The 27,232-nt window shown below is 41.2% G+C and overlaps 2 protein-coding genes across 3 annotated transcripts in view; both read right to left on the reverse strand.

Moving 5' to 3' along the window:
* Positions 1 to 11,656, reverse strand: part of thoc2 (THO complex 2) — a 168,705-nt gene extending 157,049 nt beyond the window's left edge. Inside the window, 2 exon segments of the mRNA XM_034178684.1 lie at positions 6,958 to 7,013; positions 11,531 to 11,656. Of these exon segments, the coding sequence (XP_034034575.1) occupies positions 6,958 to 7,013; positions 11,531 to 11,595 (121 nt within the window). The 5' untranslated portion in view covers positions 11,596 to 11,656.
* A 5,158-nt stretch (positions 11,657 to 16,814) lies between these two features.
* LOC117517599 (cohesin subunit SA-2-like) overlaps positions 16,815 to 27,232 on the reverse strand; it is an 84,173-nt gene continuing 73,755 nt past the window's right edge. For both annotated transcript variants that reach the window (XM_034178687.1, XM_034178686.1), the window contains exons 30-34: positions 24,786 to 25,026; positions 21,937 to 22,047; positions 21,659 to 21,785; positions 19,908 to 19,985; positions 16,815 to 19,059 (exon numbers count right to left, since the gene is read on the reverse strand). In XM_034178687.1, the coding sequence (XP_034034578.1) occupies positions 19,036 to 19,059; positions 19,908 to 19,985; positions 21,659 to 21,785; positions 21,937 to 22,047; positions 24,786 to 25,026 (581 nt within the window). In that variant the 3' untranslated portion in view covers positions 16,815 to 19,035. The remainder of the gene's footprint in view (positions 19,060 to 19,907; positions 19,986 to 21,658; positions 21,786 to 21,936; positions 22,048 to 24,785; positions 25,027 to 27,232) is intronic.

Consider the following 27,232-nt stretch of genomic DNA (forward strand, 5'->3'; position numbering starts at 1 on the left):
GGTGACCATGCAAAGCTGACCAAGGAAGAAAAGAAGGACTATCATGGTCAGGCAACTCGTACCTCAAAACTGGCATACTTGCAAAGAAGCTGTCATGTACAGCGTGTTCCCCAAATGAAATGTGAAAATCCTGTCAGGAGGCATCCCCCACAACAAGTGTGGCACAGAAAGATGGAGAGGAGGAGCAGCCTGCTGTGCAGGATGTGGAGGATGATGGAGCAAGTGCCATATCAGACTCTGATGATGACTCAAAATGAGGACCTATTTCCAGGTGACATTGTATGGGCCACGTATGGCAGGGTCTGGTACCCAGCCAAACTAGTGTCTTCTGAGGATGTGCCAAAAATCCTACAAAGAGTTTTTCTGGTCAAAGCCTGGGGAAGATGCTGTAGCGGTGAAATGGTATAGAGAGGACAGATTTAGCAGAGTACAGACTCAAAATGTTGATATACTAGCCAATCATAATGGCCCAGTTACACGGCACTTAACGAAGGGCAACAAAGCCCAAACGAAACGAGAGTTACGAATGTAACTACGGTTCTATGAATTCCGGATGACCGCCAGAGGGCGGTGCTTTAGCACCCGGATAACTACATGTGCGCAGCACAGAGGTCGAGTATATATACCAACAAAGTCACGCCATTGAATGTGACCTGGGTGACGTCACTGGTTGTCTTTATATACCAGATGCACCCAGCGCTCGCTTCTTTTCGGAATGAACTCGCAAGACTCTGAGTGACAAGCAACTCTGGCGGTCATCCGGAATTCATAGAACCGTAGTTACATTCGTAACTCTCGTTCTATTTCATTCCTCCTGACCGCCAGAGGGCGGTACTTTAGCACCTGGATGACTTAATACCAACAAGGTCACGAAGAGTCACACTCACCTCGCATCAGCAGTGGGGAGTGGAGGCAGACAACACCGCCGAAGTCACTGCAGGAGGAGCAGCCACATTCAGTCTGTAATAGCGGGCGAAGGTACAGGACGAAGCCCACGTAGCAGCAGCACAAATATCACTCAAAGGGACACCTCTCAGTGCAGCCCAGGAGGTGGACACCCCTCTGGTGGAATGGCACGTAACCTTAGGAGGCTGAAGACCTCTGGACCTGTATACTTGTAAAATGGTATCCACGACCCAATGCGAGAGTCGCTGCTTTGAGACAGCACAGCCTCTTTTGTGATCACCGTAACACACAAACAGGGCATCCGTTTTCCGGATCCCGGCAGTCGCACTAATGTACTGATTCAACATTTGGACAGGACACAGGGAACCTGAAACAGATAATCCTGGATCAGAATGCGGGACATACACAGCCAAGGAAACTGGCTGGTTAACATGAAAAGTTGAAATTCTCTTGGGTAAAAAGGACGGATTAGGCCACAGCGTAACCCCAGATCCGTCAGAATTCCATCGCAAACAGTCCCCAGCGACTGATAGGGCATGGAGCTCTCCCACCCACTTAGCCGAAGACAGTGCAAGTAGAAAGGCAGTCTTCACTGACACCCATTTAAGATCAGCACTTTCAACTGGTTCGAAAGGGGATAAGCTTAAACCCTCCAGGACTAGAGGAAGGTCCCATGAAGGTACGCGTGCAAGCCTTGGAGGCCGCAAACGTAGAGCACCTTTCAAAAAACGACACACTAAGAGGTGTGAACCCACTGACCGGCCATCAACGTAGACGTGCCGGGCAGAGATTGCAGCAACATAAACCTTCAAGGTAGCGACAGAAAGTCCTTTCTCCAGCAGTTCTTGTAAATATTTGACGAGAATAGGCACAGTGCAATGCTCCGGGTCTAACTTTTGTTTCTCACACCACCGCACAAACAGCTTCCATCTGTTGTCATACAACGCCTGGTAGAAGCAGCACGTGAATTAAGGATAGTCTGAACAACAGCCTGGTCACAAGAACTTAACAAGGAGTCTGGCCCCTCAACGGCCACACATACAGTTGAAGGCGTTCTGGGTGAGGGTGCCAAATCCTCCCCTGTAGCTGTGACAACAAATCCTTCCTCTCCGGGAGAGCCCAAGGTTCTCCCTCGAGGAGTTTGTAAATCATGGGAAACCAAATCCTCCCCGGCCAGAATGGAGCTACCAGCAGCACCCTGTGGCTGCTCTGATCTATCCTGTAAAGTGTCAACATCAGCAGCAGGAGAGGAGGGAAGGCATAAAGGAGGCAATCCAGCCACGGGTGAGCCAATGCATCCTGCCCCAGCGGGCTGTCTGGTTCCAAGAGAGAGTACCATCGTGGGCAATGTGTCGAGGTGCTTGAAGCGAAAAGGTCCACTTCCGCTGCACCATATTTCTGCCAGATCATTTGGACCACAATCGGGTTCAGTCTCCACTCTCCCGGTGGTGGTTTCTGTCTGGAGAGTAAATCCGCTGCGCTGTTCTGTACGCCGGGCAGATGAACTGCTCTGACACTTTGAAGGCGAGGCAACGCCCATAAGAGAAGCTTCCGAGTTTCTGCCAATGAGTGATTGGACCTGGTGCCCCCCTGATGGTTTATGTGATAGATTGTTGACGTGTTGTCCAACCGGACAAGAACATGTCTTCCTCTCAGGGCTGGGAGGAAATGCTTGAGAGCCAGTCGCACAGCGCGAAGCTCCCACAGAGGAAAATACCCAGCAGGGCAGCGGCAAAGGCGCGCACCCGGCGTTTAGGAAGGTGTACTCACAACAGGCGTCAAACAATACAAAAAAAAATAAACGGTGAAGCCATGTCTCGCAGCCTCTGGAGGACGTGTGCAGTGCACGTAGCTCCAACCAAAGGTGGGTTGCGAGGCTACAAGCGAGAGCGGCAATCGCAGCTAAATGCGTTCTCAACCTCTAAGAATGCGAGAATGTAGAAAAGAAGCGAGTGCTGGATGCGTCTGGTATATAAAGACAACCAGTGACGTCACCCAGGTCACATTCAATGGCGTGACTTTGTTGGTATATATTCTCGACCTCTGTGCTGTGCACATGTAGTTATCCAGGTGCTAAAGCACCGCCCTCTGGTGGTCAGGAGGAATGAAACAGAACAAGAAATTTGGACTTTCACTGACTTTCGTATGCACTGTTTAACCTTCGCCCAGCTTCGTTCCTGCAGCGGTCGCTTCGTCAGGATTTGTAAAATGACGAAAAATTTGAAGGAAGGGCAACGAAAACCTCAATTCATCCGTATTTCATTTTGCTGTCATTCTTGACGTTTTTTAATCGTTTGCTTAGTTTTTGTACCTTTAGCGTTTAGTTTGACTTCGTTCGACCAGCTGAATGTTTTCACACAGTGCAGAAGCCGGTTTGTGAGCGCTGCTGCTGTCACTGCATTCATGTACTGTCGGAAATTACAGGGCAAACTCTGCCTGTTTGCTTGGATTTTTTTTTTTATTTGGATGGGGGGTCAGCTTTAATGGGCTCAGGAACCTTATATAGGCCAGAATGAATCTTTTGTGTGGATACAATTAATCATTTTGCCACAAGCAACTACTGAATTTGAAAGAACAAAAAAGTTGTGTGATTTCCGACAGTACTTGATTATATAAAGAGCTGTTCTGGAAGGAAGAATTCACGTTGTGGATCAGCTGCAGCTGATCAAGCATTCACAGAAGCTCAAATGTCAGATTCAGATTTCTTATGTAAAGTCCTTTCCAAAGATACCTTGCCTTTGGAAATCAGACCATTGGCTGCTGAGTTATGGTCTTTTGAATTTCAGCAGCTGTGCCCTTTTTTTGTGAAAAGGGGGTGGTGGTGGCAATATTTCAGGAACCGTTGGTCCGATTGAGCTGAAATTGAAAAATTAGCCTGTTCCCACCAAAGACTAACTATATACCAAATTTAACCAAAATCTGAAGGGGTGAAGTTTAATCCATTGGTGAACTGTGATGGAATGGCCCTAATGTGCAAAAAAGTTGTAGTGACCTTCAGGAACTGATATATTATACAAATCTCTCTGATCAAAGCAGGAGTACCTGATGAATCAAGATTACTTTACTGCCCATTTTCTCGCTTGCAACAAACCACAGGAAGACAGCCCAAACCTCCATGTTTTCACTTAATGAAATTTCTGATACCATAATCTTCAAATTGCAGCTATTTTTTACATCAAACATTTTATCACTCATCAATCAGAAGCTTGTTAAAAGCACATAAGCTCCACACTGAAAACACAGCAAGAGGTACTTGCCAGTACCTGTGATTTCATCTTCAGTTGCTCCATTTTGTGGTACCTTTATAATGCACAACACCACCAGCCCCGCCAACCAACAGCAAATATAATTGCAAATATTATTAGTCTACCGTTATGGCTGCAGCACAGAAAAAATTTAGCCGTCATCATGCACCCTGTTCTCTACTCTCAAGAATGAGGAGGGGCGCTGGAGGTGAACAGCTAAAAATAGAGCCCAAGTTGAAAAATATCAAACTTTTCCTTTAGCCTAAGACATTTTGACAGGCTGACACACTCCAGGGAAGGCAGTTTCAAAGAATTCATTCAGCTGAACTACTTACTGAATCATGATCCAAACTGAAACATTTCTGTGTTCACCTCAGTAGTTCAACGCCTGGTTTCGTTTTTTTGGCAATCGACAGATTTAAACTGATGTCAGCTAACAATCATCAAATGCTCCCAAACACATATGGAAAATCAACGCAGAATGCATTACTTCGTCAACATCCACCACCACCCACCACCCCATAGTCAGCCAAATTTGTGGTTGTTTCCAATGCTTGACGTCCATGTTTTAGTTTCACATGTCTGCGAGAAAGCCACATATGTTTATCAGATTTTGCAAGAGTGTGACAATGAAGGCTTGGAGAGGAAATGCTGCCGGGTTCATGATCTAAACAGAACAGCTGTGGTGTGGACACTGGATTTTTAAGCAGATAGCACAGCTAGCTTATAGCGACAACTATGCTTACCGGCTTATTAATGTGGCTGGTCAAATGAAAGACCCAAAAGACACAAAGGTGACTATGGTAATCAGATTTTAATGACTGTCATGTGGAACTCTGAAATATCGAAGATTATGAAGCCCTGTGAAACAAGAAGCAGCATCGGACACGTTGTGTGCCACTTAAGGAAAAGTAAACTAGCCAGTTTGGTTTACACTTATTGGATGCATTTGTAAAGCTGGTCAGACCACAGTTAGACCACAACTAGAAGAAGGGCTGGCCGGAAATATCTTCAGAATAAAGAAAATAATAATAAATGCACCCAACGGTGGCCCAGATATGACTATATACAGTAGGGAGAGTTAAGAATTGTTGCACAGAACAATGACACTTGCAACTTTCACAGTAAAATTCTTTGCTGTGAAGCTGACACTGCTTTTTCATTAAAATGCCTTTATTTTGAAAGGCATATAGCAGCAAGTTAACAGATATTTAACGCTGTTATTTGTAGCAACTGAGCAGGGGTGGTGCCCAAGTGGTTAAGTGCACTTGTTTCCAGTGTGTAAGTTTCCTGGTTTATACCCCACCCCTGCCCATTCTCCAATGTGGGATTGCATCAGGAATGGCATCCAGCATAAAACTTGTGCCAAATCAACATGCAGATCCACCTAGTCTCTGATGTGGCAACCCCAAGTGAAAACAAGGGAGATGTGGAAGGGATTTCCTCATGTTTTATTTGTAGCAATCGAGAAAACAGACCCAGTAAGTGCTTATGGCCTGGTCACATAGCACACAGCGTTAGCTGAACGAAGGAAAAAAGTCCCAAAGTCACAAACTGTCAAGAAAAAGTGGACGAATAAGCCTGGACTTCTCCCATCACTGAAAAGCCTATGAGTGCAGAGCACATAAAAGACCAAAACGAAACCAAAACTAACAAAAGAAAAATGAAGCAAACGCCTGATGCCTATAAACAAAATCAAAACAAAGCACCAGCGTGTGATCATTTCTGCAGCAAGTCTGTGCTGCAACAGCATTGTCTTAACAACGTGTGCATGAGGTTGGAGGCTGGACGAAGTTGGACGACAATCAAACGTAACGCTGAAGGTACGGGTACTACAAAAATGATGAGAACCATCAAGACAGAAAGCAAAACGGAATACGGATGAATTGAGGCTGACGTCAGGATCCGTTCACATTTTTCAATAGTTTGAAAATTCTGAGGAAGCGCCAGCTGCAGAAACGAAGCTGGACGACGGTTAAACGATGTCTCCGAAAGTCAACCTAAGTCCAGATTTCTCATTTCGTTTTGGCTTCAGTGTCCTTCTTTAGCGCAGTGTGACCGGGGCGTTACAGCAGTTTTCACTCGTTTTATTTGACTTTCATTATTAAAACTATTCTGGTAAGCGGGCACAGAGCCCCCATTACTCACTTCAGGCAAGCCCCTATATAACGTTTGTCATTCTCATTTAGTTTGATTATTTAGTCTGCTGGTTTTGTTTGGGTGCTTACTGCTCAGGTTAGTGCCTGTGCAATTACTAACCAGCTAACGTAGCACCTAAATTGTTTTTCTAATTTGGTCCAGTCAATACTGAAGCTAGAGAACAAGGTGCCATACTGGAATGACGTTTCGGTGCTCAACCTTACCAGAGTACCCAGAAGTAACCCACTCAAAGGGAGAACATGCAAATTCCACAGAGATAGGAAATTCACCCTGGTGAGCTTCAAGTAAGGACCTTCTTGCTGTTAGCCACTGTGCTTCCAATTTGGCACTAACTGCCCATAATTTCTTAAAATGCACCATTTAATTCATTTTGCTATCATAACCATGTCAAATACAACTGAATCTCAATGGTGCCTTATTTTGATAAAACAAGCCACAATGATTGATTACCCTGTTGGACTGTTGGAATAGGCTTCAGCCCCCAATCACCTCCCCCCCACCGCCGAATAGAAAAAAAAAATGAATGACTGACTGACTGACTGATAGTGTGTGTGTGTGCGTGTACGATGAAAAAACTAAAACAGAATGCTAAAGACAAACAACTCGAGACAACTATATGACAGAATGAATTAAATCTTCAACTTACCTCTAATTTCACCTCCATGATCGGTCTTCTCTGTGATTTCTTTGCAGAGCTGCACACTATTATGTACAAACAAAATTTTGGTTAGTTGAACCATTAAAATGCACAGACTATGAAACTATGCAAAGAAAAATGTATCTGGAATATGTAATTAAAAGAACATACTAGTATGTGTAAAGAACTTAACAATAATGGCCTTCTAAGCTAAATGTTAGCTAGCTGCCACTTAAGTGCTAAATTACATAGAAAAGTACTGAGGAAAGAAAAATTGCAACAAACAGCTCACAATAGCACCCAAATCATGACCTCACAACATTTATTGAAGCTAAAAGTTACATGTACATTTATAGATTTGATTAAAGAATGCTCAAGCAGCAACGTCAATTCTTCTTTTATTCATCTTGCTCCAGTTTCTGCAAGCTGACTCAAAGCTGAACATGCTTTCACATGGTCGGGGAGTTAGCAAATTTCAACAGAAATTGAGAGTTTTCACTTGTAAAATGAGCTACCAGGCCAAGATAATTTCGTTGGTGAAGAGTTAGCAAACGGCATGTAGCCATGATCACATTACTGTCATTTTCTCATAGTAAGAGAGTTTGTATTTGTTAATGATTTTCTACAGCAACAAGGCTTCAAACATGCCCCCAGCAGACAGCCCAAAGTAAGCGAACACCTATGATGTGATGTGGATTACTTTTTGAAATATTTTTTTAAAAAAAATGGTGCCTGATTCTCTTAATATTTTTTTATTTGGCTGTTTAGCTGATGTAGCAGAGCCAGAGAAATGTCTTGATACTCGAGGAGAAGGCCTGTTTGCTGTTTTCACAGGCCACCTGAACATACAGATGCATTTGTTACATTTGAAAAAAGTCGGAATGCCTTACTTTCAGCAAATAATGGGCTTTTTTCTAACGTGCCAGAATCGTGAGAGATATTTGTGAAGAGCTCCGCGACACCAGCTGGCAAGTGCCTGCGATTCATGTGTAACGTCTTCTTTGGTGGAGTGGACTTTACAGATTTAATCTTGGAGATCATTCTACAAGTAGGTGAGTGCCCTGTTCCTTTTTTTCCCTTTTGTATTTTGTTCTCGTCAGTGGCGCTGGTAGGTTTTATTTTTATTTTACTTTGAGAGAGTCAATCCTGATTTGTGCGAGTCTGGTCTGTAACAGAGCAGCACGTACCGTGTCAGACACTGTACATGTGGACCTCTCTGCTGTTTTTGAGACTGTCTGATCACATAGATCTATTTCTTAAATTTTTTAGTTGTATTAATGACAGCGCTTATAAGCATGCACAAAGCTGAGCCTCTAGCAGACTGTTTATAACAAGCTATGTTCATGATTAATGGACGTGCATGTGCACTACGTTTTCTCACAGTGGAAAGCGGCTGCTGCTTTTACCGTGACTGCATCAAAACTAAGAGTTATCACTTAAAAACAAGTCATCATAACGTGACATCACACTCATGGAAACTTTGCAATTAATCTGCAGCTCTGTTCTTAAAGTTAGCTGATACATTCCATCCAAGCATGCACTGGGACATTTTCCTCAAAGAAAGGCTGTCAGACACACTTGGAAATGTTATGATTTCGGTGCAACGTCCTTCAAAACATAGAAGAATGGAAATAATGCACGCTGCTATCCAGCGCCAAAATCTCAAAGAATGAAAGTATGTCTCGGGACCTCAAAAATTTTGATTTCAGTTCTGCTATTTTCTTCATAAAAGCACTCCTGTTCCCTGTCACAGTGGCTACCATCGTTGTTGGCCTCCGATCTGGTCGATCCCGCAGCAGACAGCGTTAATCAAGTCGATTGTGCACCAGTCTCGGCCTCTGCGACACTGGTGTACCCCCTCCCTGGACAGACCAGCAACTGCAGTGCCCCACACATTGGGACATTTTTCTGGCTGCCCCTCCTCAGCTATACAGGCCGTGGTCACCGCCAAGACAAAACAAAAAAATGCAGAGATCGTCTTCTAATCAGCAGGCTTCGTGTAACACTTGCGTTTTGTCATGGTTCGTGTCATCTGAACGCAAACAGGATAAAATAGAGCTGAAGTGTTTATATGAAATTTCCCCACAAAAATGGGTTTGTGTGCAGTCAGATTCCCACCAAGTCTCAAGATGCGCCGTTATTCCATTGTCTGGGGAGAACCCTGAGGTTTTATATGATGGAATAAACGGAACATGGAAACACATTTTGATGGAAATCCATTTACAGATGGAGCTTTTGCAGCCCTGCACCCTCGGAAACAATGTTGCAGCATCATTTTTTTCAGGCAGCAACGTAATGAGCCGTTACTGTTACAGGCTAACACTGGCGGGACATATGAAAAACTTATACATGGATTCATCCATTGCTTCGATATTTGACAATATTTACTTTTTCCCCTCGCAAAAATGATTATTATTTTTATGTTACTTCGTATCTGCATTCCGAATTCTTTATTTTCGCCATCACACTGTTACAGCATTCATTTACATTTGCTCTTCCTATCAGCGACGGGCAATTTACAGCACTTACTTAACAGGCATGCCCCAGTACTGAGCTGGATAATGGTATCTTGGTTGATACCAAGATTTCGTGAAGGGGCAGTACTGGCTTTAAGCAACCTGATTCGTTGGTTGTCATATATCATTTGAGCCATTGTGGCAAGGGTCTATGGCTAACTCCTTACCAAACATTATTATACTCAGCTAATGAAAGTGCTACCAGTAAGCACAAAAGAAAAACATCTGGATGGTGAAACAGTCAACAGACCCCTCTTTGATTGACCGTTAAATACTGCTTGGTCATTTTTACTCCAGAAGAAATACATGCCCCCCAAATGCACATTCCTGATATTAAACAGTGCTATTACTATGTAATTTAGCATTCAACAAAAGAGCCAGTATTACAACTACAGAGTTGATAAAAGTTGGTCCTTTCAATTAAATTTCAATTATTAAAGATCAATTATTTCAATTATTTAAGATCTCTGCACATTTCTGGGTTATCTAGCACTGACGATTACCACCGCTTCCTGGAAGAATGCCATGCACTTCAGCCTTACTGTCAACATCCTTCAAGAAAAGGTTGATAGACCCTGACTTCCTGGATTTGGTCATCAGAATTATATCTTTATGCTGTAAGAGTGTCAAACATTAGAGAATGACATATCTCAGCAGTGACATTTATGCTTCTAGCTTATTAACATTTAAGACCGAAATACAAGACAAGAGCTTATGAAGTCATGAGGTCCCCCGACAGAGGTGTTTGTAGATGCCGATAGCTTTGCAGGAGAATGCATGTCCAAGTCCTTCCTGTTTGTGTACAAGACATTGATGCTAACCAGTGACCTAAGGCCACAACTGAATGTCTTCAGTACTAGGTCTCTTCTGAGGATAACTGGTTATGACTGCAATTACATTGTGTCAAAGAAAATGTAGTCAGATGAGGTGAATCTCTTGCATTGTGAGGAGGCATCAACTATGACATTTTAGCCTTGTGACATTTCTTTGGGCATGATCTGGTACAGAGGTCCTCTAGTGTTGAGGACCGCAGCAACAGGAAAAAGCCAAGCAAAAACCCATGTTTCACCTGAATGCAACAAATTGATGGCTTTTGTTTGTTTGTTTGTTTTAGGTGGAGATGGGCCAGTTGTCTGCCTGGGTGGTAACACAGCACAAGAGCATGCTCCTAGACCTGTTGTCTCCATTTTGGCTCATTAAAATTCATCTCGATGTAATTCAGTTTAACATTTACTGCAGTTTCCTACTCTTCTGCGCAGCTTTTAGTTCATTTCGTTTTAAAATGCCTATTTTTGGTTTGGTAGATCATAATCACATACTTCTACAAAGTACTGCCATGATTCAGAACATCAGTGAACTAATGATTAGTTAAGTGGCGAGCAGTTCCGGTATAAAAGGGCCATGCAGCCACAGAAACTAATCTTTAACAAAGAAGGCTTGGATCTTTAAGTTCAGGTAAAAGATTATCATAATTCTTTGAGATTCGTTCTGTCCCGAACTGTGCATCACCACTCTGGCTAGGCTACAGCTACATCAACAGCTGTCACTTCCCTCCACCAGCGTTCGATTATTGTTAACAATGCGCAACGAAAATCGAGAGCGATTACTATACAAATACTCAATAACTGTATTATTGTAACCGGTGAACAAGGCACTCAATCGCGGTGTTGACCTCGAGCTAGCCAAAAGCCATCTTAACTTTGTTAGCAACCATGTTTACAAGTCAGCCGAGACATTAGCTAACTACAACGTTAACACATGAGCACCGTTAGCTGCTTTTCACAAAACGCTTCCACTACCTCAAAGAGCATAATAACCAACATTCTATCTTAAATTTTGGTATGCGTACTGCTTATTTTTTCTCGAAAGCGAAATTTTAATGGTACGTTAACTAAGGACGCAGCAGGCCAGTTTTCAGCTAACGTTGCCACTCGTGTTAGCCTTAGTTAGCACACATATACACACTTGAAGGCTGGCCTTGAATTGTAATCGTAATAAAATATTTCATCAACAACTCTTTAATCCCTATAAGGTCTGGGTCGCAGCTTGGTTTTCTATCCACTTACAATTCGTGTTTTCCCGATTTTTCCCAGTTTTTGATCCATTCAGCCGAGACTATATATGCCGCCATCTTCCATCCACACAGCCCGGATGTCTAGTAATGATGAATCCCTCTGAAGCTTCAAACCATGTGTCGAACTCACGAAGCTGCTGAATGACGCAGTGTCGAGGCAAAAAGGTAAAAGAAATTACATTTACTCACTGATAATGCGTTTTCCCGCTCTTTCTTAATGTATGAGTTGTTTCTACCATGTTGTGTTATTATGTTTCCTGCATATGTCTTTCAGTATCTATATTTTGACTTTTATGCAATGACACTTCCATATGAACTGATGCACTTTCATTCATATAAAATCAAAAATTGTTCAACGTCGTATTTTTCCCGTGATTAATTCAATTCAATTCAATTTTATTTATATAGCGCCAAATCACAACAAACAGTTGCCCCAAGGCGCTTTATATTGTAAGGGAAGGCCATACAATAATTAAGTAAAACCCCCAAAGGTCAAAACGACCCCCTGTGAGCAAGCACTTGGCGACAGTGGGAAGGAAAAACTCCCTTTTAACAGGAAGAAACCTCCAGCAGAACCAGGCTCAGGGAGGGGCAGTCTTCTGCTGGGACTGGTTGGGGCTGAGGGAGAGAACCAGGAAAAAGACATGCTGTGGAGGGGAGCATAGATCAATCACTAATGATTAAATGCAGAGTGGTGCATACAGAGCAAAAAGAGAAAGAAACACTCAGTGCATTATGGGAACCCCCCAGCAGTCTAAGTCTATAGCAGCATAACTAAGGGATGGTTCAGGGTCACCTGATCCAGCCCTAACTATAAGCTTTAGCAAAAAGGAAAGTTTTAAGCCTAATCTTAAAAGTAGAGAGGGTGTCTGTCTCCCTGATCCGAATTGGGAGCTGGTTCCACAGGAGAGGAGCCTGAAAGCTGAAGGCTCTGCCTCCCATTCTACTCTTACAAACCCTAGGAACTACAAGTAAGCCTGCAGTCTGAGAGCGAAGCGCTCTATTGGGGTGATATGGTACTATGAGGTCCCTAAGATAAGAAGGGACCTGATTATTCAAAACCTTATAAGTAAGAAAAAGAATTTTAAATTCTATTCTTGAATTAACAGGAAGCCAGTGAAGAGAGGCCAATATGGGTGAGATATGCTCTCTCCTTCTAGTCCCCGTCAGTACTCTAGCTGCAGCATTTTGAATTAACTGAAGGCTTTTCAGGGAACCTTTAGGACAACCTGATAATAATGAATTACAATAGTCCAGCCTAGAGGAAATAAATGCATGAATTAGTTTTTCAGCATCACTCTGAGACAAGACCTTTCTAATTTTAGAGATATTGCATAAATGCAAAAAAGCAGTCTTACATATTTGTTTAATATGCGCTTTGCATGACATATCCTGATCAAAAATCCTAGCAGAAGAATATGCATAGTTATAATAATGACAGAAATTTTGCAGTGAGTCTACAACATTTCTGACAGTACCTGTAAAAACTATACCATATTCACCTCTGATAGTTTGGATTCTTACAGAAACAAGTGAGGACCGACAAACCTTATAGATTTGGCCCTGTGGGCATTTTTGAACATAATTAAAAATTATTCTTTTATGTATTGGTTTAAATATGAATGCAGGCACAATGACATGTCTGGGCTTGTGACAGGCACATGTAATATAGGCCATTTGTTTGCATGTGTTCTGCACATGGACGATATTGGAATGCCACTACTGCAAAAGACCATAAAAATCAGTACCAGGTGCATACAAATCTGATCTGTGCACGCACATCTGCAAATGTGCAGGAAGGCGGTTTTGGACTGGCTATAACTAGTACTAAGTTATCAGATTCTCGCTGTAAACTGTTTAAATTTGGATGGAGGGATGTCTCTGGAGCAGCAACAAATTATCTGGTTAAGAACTGTTTTTTCCAAATTCGGAACATCTCTAAGCTCCGTAAGATGGTGACTTTAAAAGAGCTTGAGATGATTGTTCATGCGTTCGTCTCATTTCGTTTGGATTATTGTAACAGTCTTTTCACCTGTCTGAATAAGAAGGAGTTGGCTCACCTGCAGGTTGTGCAAAATTCTGCTGCGCGCCTGCTTACCCGCACCCGCAGGAGGGACCATATTACTCCTATCCTTAATACTTTGCATTGGTTGCCTGTCTCCTACAGGATTCATTACAAAATCCTGGTATTGACTTTTAGAGCTCTGCATGGACAGGCACCGGAGTACATCAGGGACCTGATCCAGCCTTATGCTTCCTAGAGGAGCCTCAGGTCGTCCAATCAGAACCTGTTGATGGTTCCTCGGACTCATTTTAAAACTCACGGGGACAGATCTTTTAAAGCGGTGGCGCCTAGCCTCTGGAATGAGCTTCCCTGTGCCCTTCGTTCTCTGGACTGTATACTTTTAGAAGGCAACTAAAGACGCATTTCTTTAAGTTAGCTTTTTAGCCTAATATTGTATTTTATTGTTTTTATATGTTATTTTTAGATTATTTTTGTATGCCATGTGCAGCGCTTTGTGACCCTGGTCTGTGAAAGGCGCTTTATAAATAAAGCTTACTTGCTTAAATGTAAAACAGGTGTTCCAGTTGACTGTCAAATGTTTCACGCATGCAATCATATGTGCAGATCCAATCTCGCAGGAGGTACAGATCTGGTACTTACACTCTCAAAAGTATGCCATGCCATGGTCCAGAATATGTTTTTCACAAAAATTAAAGCATAATTCTAAACCATTTAAGATAGTTATTTGGGTTCAAACCTTGTTTTTACACTGGAAATGTGCAGCATCCTTTCTGAAACGACAGATTCTGGAGTGCAAAAAAAATTGAGTTTGTCAGTTTTTTGAAGTCTTACTGCTGACAACAGGGTCCTGGTGCCCACTACTTGTATAAAAACATACTTTTGTGTTCTTAACTGTGACCACTTTCCATGATGGAAAACATTTTCTCCCCAGAGATAGCAAGGCAAGCATAGCAGTCCATGGGCCAAAACAGGTTTTTGTACCACTTCAGGGGACTCAACAACACTTAAAATCCAGTGTCTGTATACCATGGCTGCCACAAAAATGTATGGTGGCCAACCCAGGATGGTCACTGTAGCCAGGTAGGGGTCAATCAAGAATAGCACAGGAGTGCCAAAAAAAATGCTTTAATCATATTGAAAAGTATACCACATTATTTTTCTGATCATAAAGGAATAGTCTGCACCATCTGTCATGCTTAGTTATTACGTTACGTAATATGTTATAGAATTCGATGGACAGTGAACTTGCTTGAACTTTATTTTGGAGACCAAGCATTCAACATGGTCAAAAGTGTTCCATTTATTCATCCCATTTGCTCAACCAATTTTTACACAATCAGTGAACACATACTAATGATGGGCGTTAATGAAATACAACCAACTAAAGCCTCACTCACAGCCTGCCCTACGTGCTGCAGGCAGTCTACAGGGGGAAAAAATAATCAGCAAAACCATGAGACACGTGTGCATCATGTACAGGGTGTTCATTACCATAGAAGGCCGCAGATTGCTCATGGAGGTTTTTTTGACACATACATGAAAATTCTACAGGTTCTGAAAAAATCAAAAACACAGACATACGAGGCCCATACTGCCATTGTATACCGGACCCAAGTCAGGAGTACGGCTCATAGGGGCTCTGCAATGACCGTAAAATGCACAGTCATTGCACGGGTGCCGTGTATCAGAAGTACAACATAAGTACTCCATACATGCCATTTGTGTGGCCCTCAAGACAGAATTCTCACATTTCACCCCTTTGTGTGGTGTCCCACAACACGAGTGGCAAGACTCCGAGTAAATATATTGAGGAGAGTGGGTCGTGTGTACCATTGGAGAAGGAAACAAGAGAGCGCAGCCACAATTAAATTCCATAGTCCGCACCAGACACCCCCCCCCCGCCCAATGATCTGATGAGTTTTTATTTAAAAAAAAAAAAAAAATGAGAGCAGATGTTATCAGATATCAGCTCCATGGTGCTGTCAGGGGTTTGCACTATAATGCATCCCATACCCACAGTGGGCACTTTCGCTCTTTCAGCACCTTGGACAGCGGTGCAGCCTCTAGGTTCATATCAAAACGACGCATCACGTCCACACACGCTATTTTTTTATTGTTGTAATATTGAATGATTTTCAGTAATAAAGCAGTGACCAACATGTACACACAGTGCATCCGACATTACGTCTGACATTGTGGTATGCTGCAACATCTGAGGGTCTTGGACCTCCACAGGCAAATGAGTGTAGCCAAGGAGAGGCACAAAGTGATATTGGCTGTGCTAATACAGGAACACCGACGTCGGAATGCGGGGCAGCAGAGGCGGCGGTGGGCCTCCTTTTATACCCGCTCCAGGCTTGCGTCACACACTTGTCAGGAGTGATTGTCTCGTGCAGACTACTTGCATCATGGGGCAGGCCGTAGTGGCTTAGTGGTAACCTGCAAGTCACATGCACTGATCACATACATCAGACATACGCTTGACAAGTGCGCAGTATTCCCTATGCCTACTGCATGACAGCAGTGCAGCCTGTACAAGTACCGTGCCCGTACTCTTTCACAAACTTTTCCATGGATACCTGCAGCACGGCTGCGGCCTGCCACTCCCTGCGGCACATGCTTGTCCAGCACACATGGTGGGTTGTGAGTGAGGCTTAACCTGCGTGCCAGATATCCCATTTGATATCATCTTAGCATAGACCCCATTGTGACTTTGTCACACTACATACACCAACATATATAGAGATATGCACTTTATTTGATGTGGGTTGCAGGAGTTTGAGGTTATCTATTGCAGCACTAATTGGGTGAGAATAAGGTCCTCAGTCCATCAAAGGATTAAGATGTACAGGTAACAAACTGTTCACTCTCAAATTAAGTTATTGTCAATATTATCACTGTGCGACACTACACTCACTGAAATTTGATGAATGGTTGTCCATATAGTTGACAGTCTATTGCCTGACAAATCAGCATGTGTGCACACTACATACTCATACACATCCTGCAGTTTCAACCACAAGCCTGCCTGCAGGGGTAAACACCACTCAGTTACCACTCAGATTTAGATCAAAAACCTAAAACTAATACTTCTTGTTTTAAGCGTAATATAATACTCACAATAAGAAGGTGATATTACTGTACGTAATCTGGTCATTTGATGAAACAAATTGAGAAATTGCCTTCCTATCACACCTGTCAAACATGTTGAAACTGTGTTGTAAATAAAGTCAAGCTGTCATACCAGTTCTGCTTTAAAGGCTCACTGCATGATTTATCAGAGCTCAAAAAGGAAACATTTACAAAATTACACAAAATACTTCAATCAAAATTCAGGCGGTATGTCTCAGAGCTTTTTAAATTTAAATTCATGTGTACACTTGACCTGGAAGCATGGATTAGCAAGCATGTACTTAAAATTGTCACACAATTGCAGGGGGTTTATTCCGTTCATGTTACATCATCAGGCATAAATATGAACTTTAAAGGATGCAATGGCCACTTTTGCAAATGGAATAAAAACACAAATTTAATATACACAAATACTTAAATATGTGTAAACATACTGATGTATGCACATTGTCAGCAGTTCAATGCATCAACAGAAACGACTCCAAAATGAAATGATTAATGTACATTTACAAGCAATTCTAAAATGTATTTTTCTTATCTGCTTAACATGAATAATAATTAGTATGTATGATAACGTTTAAAACCATGTGATCCTTTTCTCTGGTTTACACTTAAATTTCAAGAAAACTGGGTTGTTTCCAGCTACACCTTTTCCTATGAACTCTGAATCTGCCAACTAGCTCAATGCACAGACGTAAACAAATATCGCAACAACCCATTCAAAGACAAACAAAACAATGTGTATATACTGTATATTTATATATTTTTTGCAAATTAGTAGGTTAACTTCAATAGATATACTCTATGCCTTTAACCTTTCTCCAAAACTTCATCCAAACAGAAACTGCAAATATAAAATGAGCACCGATTCACAATATATTACACATTTGTAATCATACAATATACAATTCTGACACTATACTGGCTGCCTAAAGACTTCTAAAACTTAGTAATTTAGAATAATTCTATATGTCTTGTACACGCAACAGTGATACAACAAATACATTGGTTTTAAAAACCCCTCTGCACAATTGCAAACTGAAAAAAAAAAGACTGCTTAAACTTGTTTCAAATTGTTTCTTTTAAAGATGGCAATAATGGCATGTCTGCATTATTTGATACAAGATAGTATACACCAGTGAAAAATAGTGAAGGTAGAGGGGAGATACAGGTTTAAGTTGAGTCAATTTGTTATGTATGACATTGTGAATGCACATTCTCATTCAAAGTTCATCACTAAATGCGACCATCAATTTGTCCAACATTTGGCCACCCATAAGTTCTGGATAAACTCAAAGAAAACACAAACAGATGGCTGTATCTTTAGGAACATAATTTCAATTACAAAGAATTATTTCAGCATCTATGTGAAATAACGTGATAAAACTATTAATTTACATCTGATTGTCATTACAAAATATCTATAAATCAAAATCATCTATAAGGTATAAAAGCAGAAGACATTTCTAAAAAATACCATCACAGAGAGTTCTGAGAATGCCATATATTATTTGTGTCAAGGCCTTTTAACAGTATGAGGTGCCAGTTCACATTATAGCTTACTGTGTACATGTTTTGATAGATGGCTACATGCCATGCCAAAATCTACTGTTAAAAAGTAAACGGACACAATATCATTAACACCTGTCCTGTACAATGTAACACCATAAATGCTACAGTTATTAAGCAAATGATGTTCAAATTCTGTTCAGAGGTGTTGAGTGGAGCATATGGTAAGTTTTAGAAAATATGGCCTCAAAAACTACTGTAGAGCTGAGTCAGCATCTCCCTGAAACAGTGCAATATAATACACATCAAGAAAAGTTGAACACAATCAAATGTTTCACTTGTTGCAGGGCTATTATGCTGAATTCTATCAGCTAGCATTAATTATGTATTGGCCACTAAATGTTTACAGATATTTTTACTACTGATTGGAAAAAATATTAATTTAACTTTAAGTGTGTTATATTCCCCCCCATAGTTGATGATGCTTAAGTATCTGCCCTGGCACTTTCTACTAAAGAAAGAACTCCAAATCTCAAATTAACAACAACAATAGGATAGGTTTATTGTAAGATGAGTTGTTGCATTTTCAGGCAACTGAATAAAAGCAGAAGCATATCGCCCCATATGTGATGAAAGTCTTTTATGTGTGAAACTGTCAGAGAATGAAATTTAAGTTCTTCCTCCAAGTTAAGTGTTGAAGAGGTAAGCATTGGTGTCCCACAATTCAAAGCCATCCACTTTGCTCCATTAAAAAAAATCTACAAAAGTCATCCATCATTTTATCTTCTCAGGATTTGATGCCAGATTGTCCTTGATGCTTCCAATTCCATTTAGAACATTGAAACATTGAGAACCTAAGAATATAAAAACAAGAAATCTATCAGCTTACAAATAAATAAATCGTAACAGTGTGAAAGATTTCACCAAGTAAGCAGCTATGGCGATATTACTTGGACATGCTTAAATGAACCTTAAAATCTGCTGTTTTCCATCTTGTGGAAAGAAAACACAAAAATAGGATTCAGATCAGAGTACCACCACACAACAATAAATAAAGCTGATAAGCCTGTTCTTCACACTTGTATAGTCAGTCAGTGTTTGGAGAATGATGTTTATCATTGTTTTGGCTCCATTATAGATCCAAAAGAGTATAATAACTGGGGATAGAATGATGACTTACAGCCATAAGACTGCTTAAATGTATGTGTATTTGAAAAGTTTCAACAGTGTGTAATTCATAGTACTTTTAATACAGAGTCAACTCACTTTTGAATAGTACACAAAAATGTAATTAAAAGTGTTTATGCATAGGTAAAACTTTGCTTGTTACTTTAAGTACATTGTGTTTTTTTTAGTGTATTGAATGACCTCATACTGCATGATAAATGATTAACACTGAAACTTCTGCAAGGTTATCACAACACCACTATCACACTTATAAGTCCGATAATACCATTTTCATCTGCTTGGTAAAGACTTTACAGATCCAACAGCAGATGTCCAAGTTGAGATAACAAAAATGCTCACTTGTTAAAAAAAAACAAAAAAACAAAAAAACAAAATGAAGTTGTGATCATAATGTTTCATGTGAAATGCAAACAGTTAAAAGAATAACCATAGCTGTTCCTGTGTTAAATATCATATTTATCATAAAATATCAAGAAACTAAGTAATTTAAGTGTTAAAAGTGAAGTGTCCTTACCGAGTCATCCATGATGGAAGATGGATCAAAGTAGTCTGCTTTAAGTTCAGTTCTTTCTCTGCGATTCTTTGATGCCGGCTGCAAAATAACAGAATAATGTGAGGAAAGATGAAAATGCATCTTAAATTTTGTTCACTTTAGAAAAAGTGGTGAACTAAAAATAATTTGTGGTAATCATATACTGTATAACCACACAATGAAACTGACACATGCAATCATCATATAAAAATATCTTTCGAATTGTTTATTTTGTTTCAATTAAACCAAATAGGAAATTTTTTTAGCAATGTGACATGAATGAAAATAAAATGCTTTGTGTCAATCACCAAGTGGTAAAATGTGATGGTTAAAGAAGCTGTAACATTTATCTTTTATATTTTTTTCTTTCAACAGTCCTGCCTGACAACTCCAGATCAACACAGAGGAACAAGTACACAGCTCCTGGTGTTCCTAAGTGGGTTCAAAGCCAAGTACCTCTTAAGACATACTCTGCTGAGCTTTTAAGATCTGACAGGATCAGGTGAGCACAGAATAGCATGGAGGCACAAGTTCTACTTACTGTATAATAAATAGTCTTAAAGGGCAACGCTGACATTTTTCCAACTTGGGCTGTATTTTTTGGGTACATGTTTTCACTCAAGACAAAAATGATTCTGTCACAGGCTAAACTTACATAATGTAATTGTGTTTAGCAAGCTAAAGATGTTCACTGTACACCACTTTTTATCACTGCTGAACAGGCAAAAATGTAATTAGAAATGTCTGGTAGCATGAACAGGATCCCCACTGAAGTAAACATGCACACTTACCCCACTAAAGTAACTTTTTAAAACAACCAGAATTATATAGTTAGCACCTTACCTTAGCCTTTTGATCATCCAGCAATGCTGCTTTCCACTGAGTCATTGGAAGTAGACAGGTTTTTCTATGCCAGTGAACAGGGGCACTGTGTCCTCATACTTTCATTGTGTGCCCTCTTAAGGGCTTTCACACAGAACATGCATAGTACTATGCACTGCTCTAATGCCAGCACAGAGCAAAGTGGCAGGCACCATCAATGCATGCTGCTCTGTTCTGCAAGCTTCACCACCTCTCAGCATCAGCATGCCACGGTCACAGTTCAACCAGATTCAAATATGACCGCAGCTCACTGTGATGAATACTTGTGTTGACAAAAGAAATGAGGCATCCAGCCCAAGAAAGAAAGACAGCAAATTGAAAAGGCTGCTATGCATCAGAGCAGTACGTTCAAGTACACTTCTATCAAAGAAGGTCAAAGAGACCTTGGAAATTTGTGTTCTTTACTACTTAACTTTCAAGAAAAATACAAGAAACAATTTCCCTCCTCAATATTGTCACCTCAAATTTTCAAAAAGCCCCCCCCCCCACTCAGTCGTATCACTCCCGAGCCATCAATATTGCCCTCATACTCATTTATTTCAGAAAACCCCTTACAAGTCCATTGTCGATGAGGGTTGGGGTTGTGTTGTAAGCATGACGAGCCTAGTCAACAAAAACATGTTTTACTATGAATGTTTTTAGCTTGCCCCATACAACTACATTACATGTTTGTTTGGCCTGTGATGGTGTTTGTGCTTTACATTAAAACAGAAAATCAATTAAAACACTTTTGTCTCGAGAGAAAGCATGAGCCCAAAACATCTACAAATAGAGCTCAGGTTGAAAACTTTCAGAGTTTGTCAATCAAAGTTTTCCATATACATTATCTGTTATTTATTAACATTTCATACCAGATCTATGTCCATTGTGTCAAAGTCCATGCCCTCATTAATGTCCTCCAAACGATCCTCTGATGACATCATTACATCCTCCACTATTGGCTCCTCGTCATCCTCCATGAGACCAGATCCTCGGCGACTGAGGCATACATGTAAAGCATATGGTTACACAACAAATGTGAAAACAGCATTTGCATATACTGCCTAATTGTGGAATATTACATCCACAACAGTTTAATCCACAACTTTTTTCTGCAAACTGAATCATATGTGCACCAAGACCATCTTACATGGCTTGGTGCATATGGTTCCTCATTTTGGCATACTGCATGCTGATTCGTTCTTGCTGCTGACGGGCCTCTGCTTGTTGCCTCTGTGCCAACATCCAAGTAACCTGGGTACTGCAGGACAGTGTTCAGTTAAAAAATAATACTATCCATAGTTTCGCCAGACGTACTGCAGGGTAAGCAGATATGTCAGATACAGTGCATCTGGAAAATATTCACAGCACTTCACTTTTTGCATGTTTTGTTATATTTCTGTTATGGTTGACTCAGGAACTGACAGATAGGGCCCAAAATTCAGACAACCTGGAGACAGAGAATATTTTTATAGTTTATTTTGGTGAGATGTAGGCAGGCTTGGATGGAATGGTCCAAAGCAGAGAATAGGAACAGCTGGGACAGACAGAGAAGTTGAATATGAGTGAATCAAACAGGCAACTGAAGACTGAAGCAAGGCACATGGCAAATAGGATTCTGGTGGATCAGGCATGGAGGATCTGAGGCACAGAGAAAACAGGTAAACATACGTCTGGGAAAATAACACCAAAAAGACAAACCATGAAAAGGTTTCTCAGAGATAAAGTCAATAGTCTGTACCACAATGGAGACTGAAATCCTGGCGGTGTCTAGATGTCTGAGTCACGGTTAAATACTACAGTGGCTTGATTGGAGATAGGTTGCAAGTGAGCAGACTCGGCAGCTGCAGAGGATCAGATGGGTAGGCCGGAGGAGGGAACCCCGAGTCCACACCCATCAACACAGAGACAGACTGAGACAAACATGACACACCAGGGAGGGAAAACGACAAAGCCTAAACCCTAACAGTTACACCTTTATTCAAAACTGGATGAAATTTTTTCTTCCTGAAAATTCTACACACAATACCCCATAATGACAATGTGAAAAAAGGGTTTCCTTTTTTTTATTTTTGTCAATTTATTTAAAAAAACAACTAAGTCATCAGATAAGTATTCACAGCCTTTGCGATGAGTGAGCTCAGGTGCATCCTGTTTCCACTGAACATCCTTGAGATGTTTCTACAGCTTAATTAGAGTCCACTTGGGGTAAATTCAGTTGACTGGACATGATTTGGAAAGGTATACACCTGTCTACATATAAGGTCCCACAGTTGACAGTGAATGTCAGAGCACAAACCAAGCATGAAGTCAAAGGAATTGTCTGTACACCTCCAAGAGAGGACTGTCTCAAAGCACAAATCTGGGGAAGGGTACAGAAACATTTCTACTGCTTTGAAGGTCCCAATGAGGACAGTGACCTCTATCATCCATAAATGTAAGGAGTTCAGATTCACCAAGACTCTTCCTAGAGCTGGCCGCCCGTTTAAACTGAGCGATTTGAGGAGAAGGACTTTAGTCAGGGAGGTGACCAAGAACCTGATGGTCACTCTGTCAGAGCTCCAGCGTTCCTCTGTGGAGAGAAAAGAACCTTCCAGAAGGACACCATCTCTGCAGCAACCCAGCAATCAGGCCTGTACGGTAGAGTGGCCAGACGGAAGCCACTGCTTAGTAAAAGGCACATGGCAACTCGCCTGGAGTTTGCCAAAAGGCACCTGAAGGACTCTCAGACCATGAGAAACAAAAGTCTCTGGTCTGATGAGGCAAAGATTAAACTCTTTGGTGTGAATGCCAGGTGTCATGTTTGGAGGAAACCAGGGACCATCCCGACAGTGAAGCATAGTGGTGGCAGCACCATGCTATGGGGATGTTTTTCATCGGCAAGAACTGGGAGACTAGTCAGGATTGAGGGAAAGATGAATGCAGCAATGTACAGAGACATCCTGGATAAAAACCTGCTCCAGAGCTCTGTGAATGTGCTTGAGTGGTCCAGCCAGAGCCCAGACCTGAATCCGATTGAATATCTATGGAGAGATCTGAAAATGGCTGTGCACCGACACGCCCCATCCAACCTGATGGAGCTTGAGAGGTGCTACAAAGAGGAATGGGCAAAACTGACCAACGATAGGTGTGCCAAGCTTGTGGCATCATATTCAAGAAGACTTGAGGCTATAATTGCTGCCAATGGAGCATCAACAAAGTATTGAGCAAAGGGTGTGAATACTTAGGTACATGTGATTTATTAGTTGTTTGTTTTTAATAAACTTGTCATTATGGGCTGTTGCGAGTAGAATTTTTGAGGGAAAAAAATGAATTTACTTAATTTTGCAGCGATGAAAGTGGGGCCTGGAAAGAAAAAAAAAAATCCTGAAAATCTTTGGCAAGGGCCAAGGGCCTGAAACCCCTGGTGGAGGGTTCTCCCCCAGAAAAATTGCATGACACAGGTCGTGCAAGTGCGTGAATCAAAGTCATGCAAGTGTCAGTGCACCTTTAAACTCACGTCTGTATGTTAGCATTTTTAGCAGTTGGGAGCTTCACCCGTTATCTCCACTTGATGCATGATTACTGGAAGCAAAACGCAGCTCATAACTTTTAATGTCCATAACAAAGTAAACTGTTAGGATAACCACCGTGTAGTCCCCAAAAATATGACTAGTAAACTTTCAAAACCAAAACAAAATAACCCTTCTTCTTTGGAAATTTTTGGCGGCTTGCAAACCAACACAGTGCATTACTGCCAACCACTGTTTGGGCGTGGAACTGAAATGAACCGAATGGATTCTGATGTATGTCGTCAAAAAATAACCCGGAAACATTCACCATGTGAGTAGCAACCCAGATTTCCGATAATTTCCGGAAAACTTTCATCACTGATTTTGGAATAAGGCTGTAACATAACAAAATGTGTAAAAAGTGAAACGCTGTGAATACTTTCCAGATGCACCGTAAATAATTATTTCAAAGAAACATAAAGGAAAAAGTCTCTACAAAAATATTTACTTGTAATCAATAGCAGCCTGGTGATGGTGATGGTGTGATGGCTGCTGCTGAGGAGGCATCGGTTGGTGGGCATGCTGCTCAGGTGGCATGGAGTATGTGGCCGTATAGTCGTCCTCTGGCCTCATTTTCTTTGGATCCCTCAGAACAGTGGAGGTAAGATGAGGTGACGGTATCATCACTGGTGTCTGCACGTTCTGCTCACGATTCATCCATACAGCATCACTGCTGCAGCTGTTCTCTTCTGCAAAAGAATTAATTGCGTGAGGGAATTTAATTTTTAAGATGACACATTGATTATGTGAAGAAACGCCTATACTGCATGATGACATGCATTTACAGTGACATTTTGTTTAAATAACAGAACTGGCTCTGATATACTACAAACACAACAATTTTTAGGAACGTCAGTCATGCATACAGAACTGGCTCTGATATACTACAAACACAACAATTTTTAGGAACGTCAGTCATGCATACACAAATGCACTCTAGTATTACAATTAGTAAGTTCCTTCGGCTGCTCCCTTGTTTTCACTCGGGGTCACCACAGCAGATCCGATGTGGATTTGCATGTTGAACTGGCACAGGTTTTACGCCAGATGCAACCTCGTGATGCAACGCCACATTACATGGATAAGTCTGCAGGGGTGACGTTTGAACTGGGAGCCTTCTGCACTGAATCCAATCGCACTAACCACTTGGCCAATTACAATTAATAACTGTATTTACAAATATTAAGGCCTACTGCTTTATTTCCACTCATTGATTCGTGTTTTTCTTTTAATTTGTGTTTTTCCTACCAAACAACAAAAGAAATATGTCAAATCTCTACAATTTCTGGGTGACTGAATTAATACCTATGACATGCCATAGGTATTAAAGGCACTGCGCTGCGGTGGTTTGAATCATATTTGTCTAATAGATTACAATTTGTTCATGTAAATGGGGAATCTTCTTCACAGACTAAAGTTAATTATGGAGTTCCACAAGGTTCTGTGCTAGGACCAATTTTATTCACTTTATACATGCTTCCCTTAGGCAGTATTATTAGACGGTATTGCTTAAATTTTCATTGTTACACAGATGATACCCATCTTTATCTATCCATGAAGCCAGAGGACACACACCAATTAGCTAAACTGCAGGATTGTCTTACAGACATAAAGACATGGATGACCTCTAATTTCCTGCTTTTAAACTCAGATAAAACTGAAGTTATTGTACTTGGCCCCACAAATCTTAGAAACATGGTGTCTAACCAGATCCTTACTCTGGATGGCATTACCCTGACCTCTAGTAATACTGTGAGAAATCTTGGAGTCATTTTTGATCAGGATATGTCATTCAAAGCGCATATTAAACAAATATGTAGGACTGCTTTTTTGCATTTACGCAATATCTCTAAAATCAGAAAGGTCTTGTCTCAGAGTGATGCTGAAAAACTAATTCATGCATTTATTTCCTCTAGGCTGGACTATTGTAATTCATTATTATCAGGTTGTCCTAAAAGTTCCCTAAAAAGCCTTCAGTTAATTCAAAATGCTGCAGCTAGAGTACTGACGGGGACTAGAAGGAGAGAGCATATCTCACCCATATTGGCCTCTCTTCATTGGCTTCCTGTTAATTCTAGAATAGAATTTAAAATTCTTCTTCTTACTTATAAGGTTTTGAATAATCAGGTCCCATCTTATCTTAGGGACCTCGTAGTACCATATCACCCCAATAGAGCGCTTCGCTCTCAGACTGCAGGCTTACTTGTAGTTCCTAGGGTTTGTAAGAGTAGAATGGGAGGCAGAGCCTTCAGCTTTCAGGCTCCTCTCCTGTGGAACCAGCTCCCAATTCAGATCAGGGAGACAGACACCCTCTCTACTTTTAAGATTAGGCTTAAAACTTTCCTTTTTGCTAAAGCTTATAGTTAGGGCTGGATCAGGTGACCCTGAACCATCCCTTAGTTATGCTGCTATAGACGTAGACTGCTGGGGGGTTCCCATGATGCACTGTTTCTTTCTCTTTTTGCTCTGTATGCATCACTCTGCATTTAATCATTAGTGATCGATCTCTGCTCCCCTCCACAGCATGTCTTTTTCCTGGTTCTCTCCCTCAGCCCCAACCAGTCCCAGCAGAAGACTGCCCCTCCCTGAGCCTGGTTCTGCTGGAGGTTTCTTCCTGTTAAAAGGGAGTTTTTCCTTCCCACTGTCGCCAAGTGCTTGCTCACAGGGGGTCGTTTTGACCGTTGGGGTTTTACATAATTATTGTATGGCCTTGCCTTACAATATAAAGCGCCTTGGGGCAACTGTTTGTTGTGATTTGGCGCTATATAAAAAAATTGATTGATTGATTGACTGACTGTTTTCCATAATTGTAACCAGTTTCATGTAAGAAGTGGGCTTAAGTAATCCTCAAAGTCCACAAGAACGTTTCCCTTTTCAGACAAAACATACCTCTAG

Source organism: Thalassophryne amazonica, chromosome 9 (assembly GCF_902500255.1).
Source record: "Thalassophryne amazonica chromosome 9, fThaAma1.1, whole genome shotgun sequence".
Lineage (NCBI taxonomy): Eukaryota > Metazoa > Chordata > Actinopteri > Batrachoidiformes > Batrachoididae > Thalassophryne > Thalassophryne amazonica.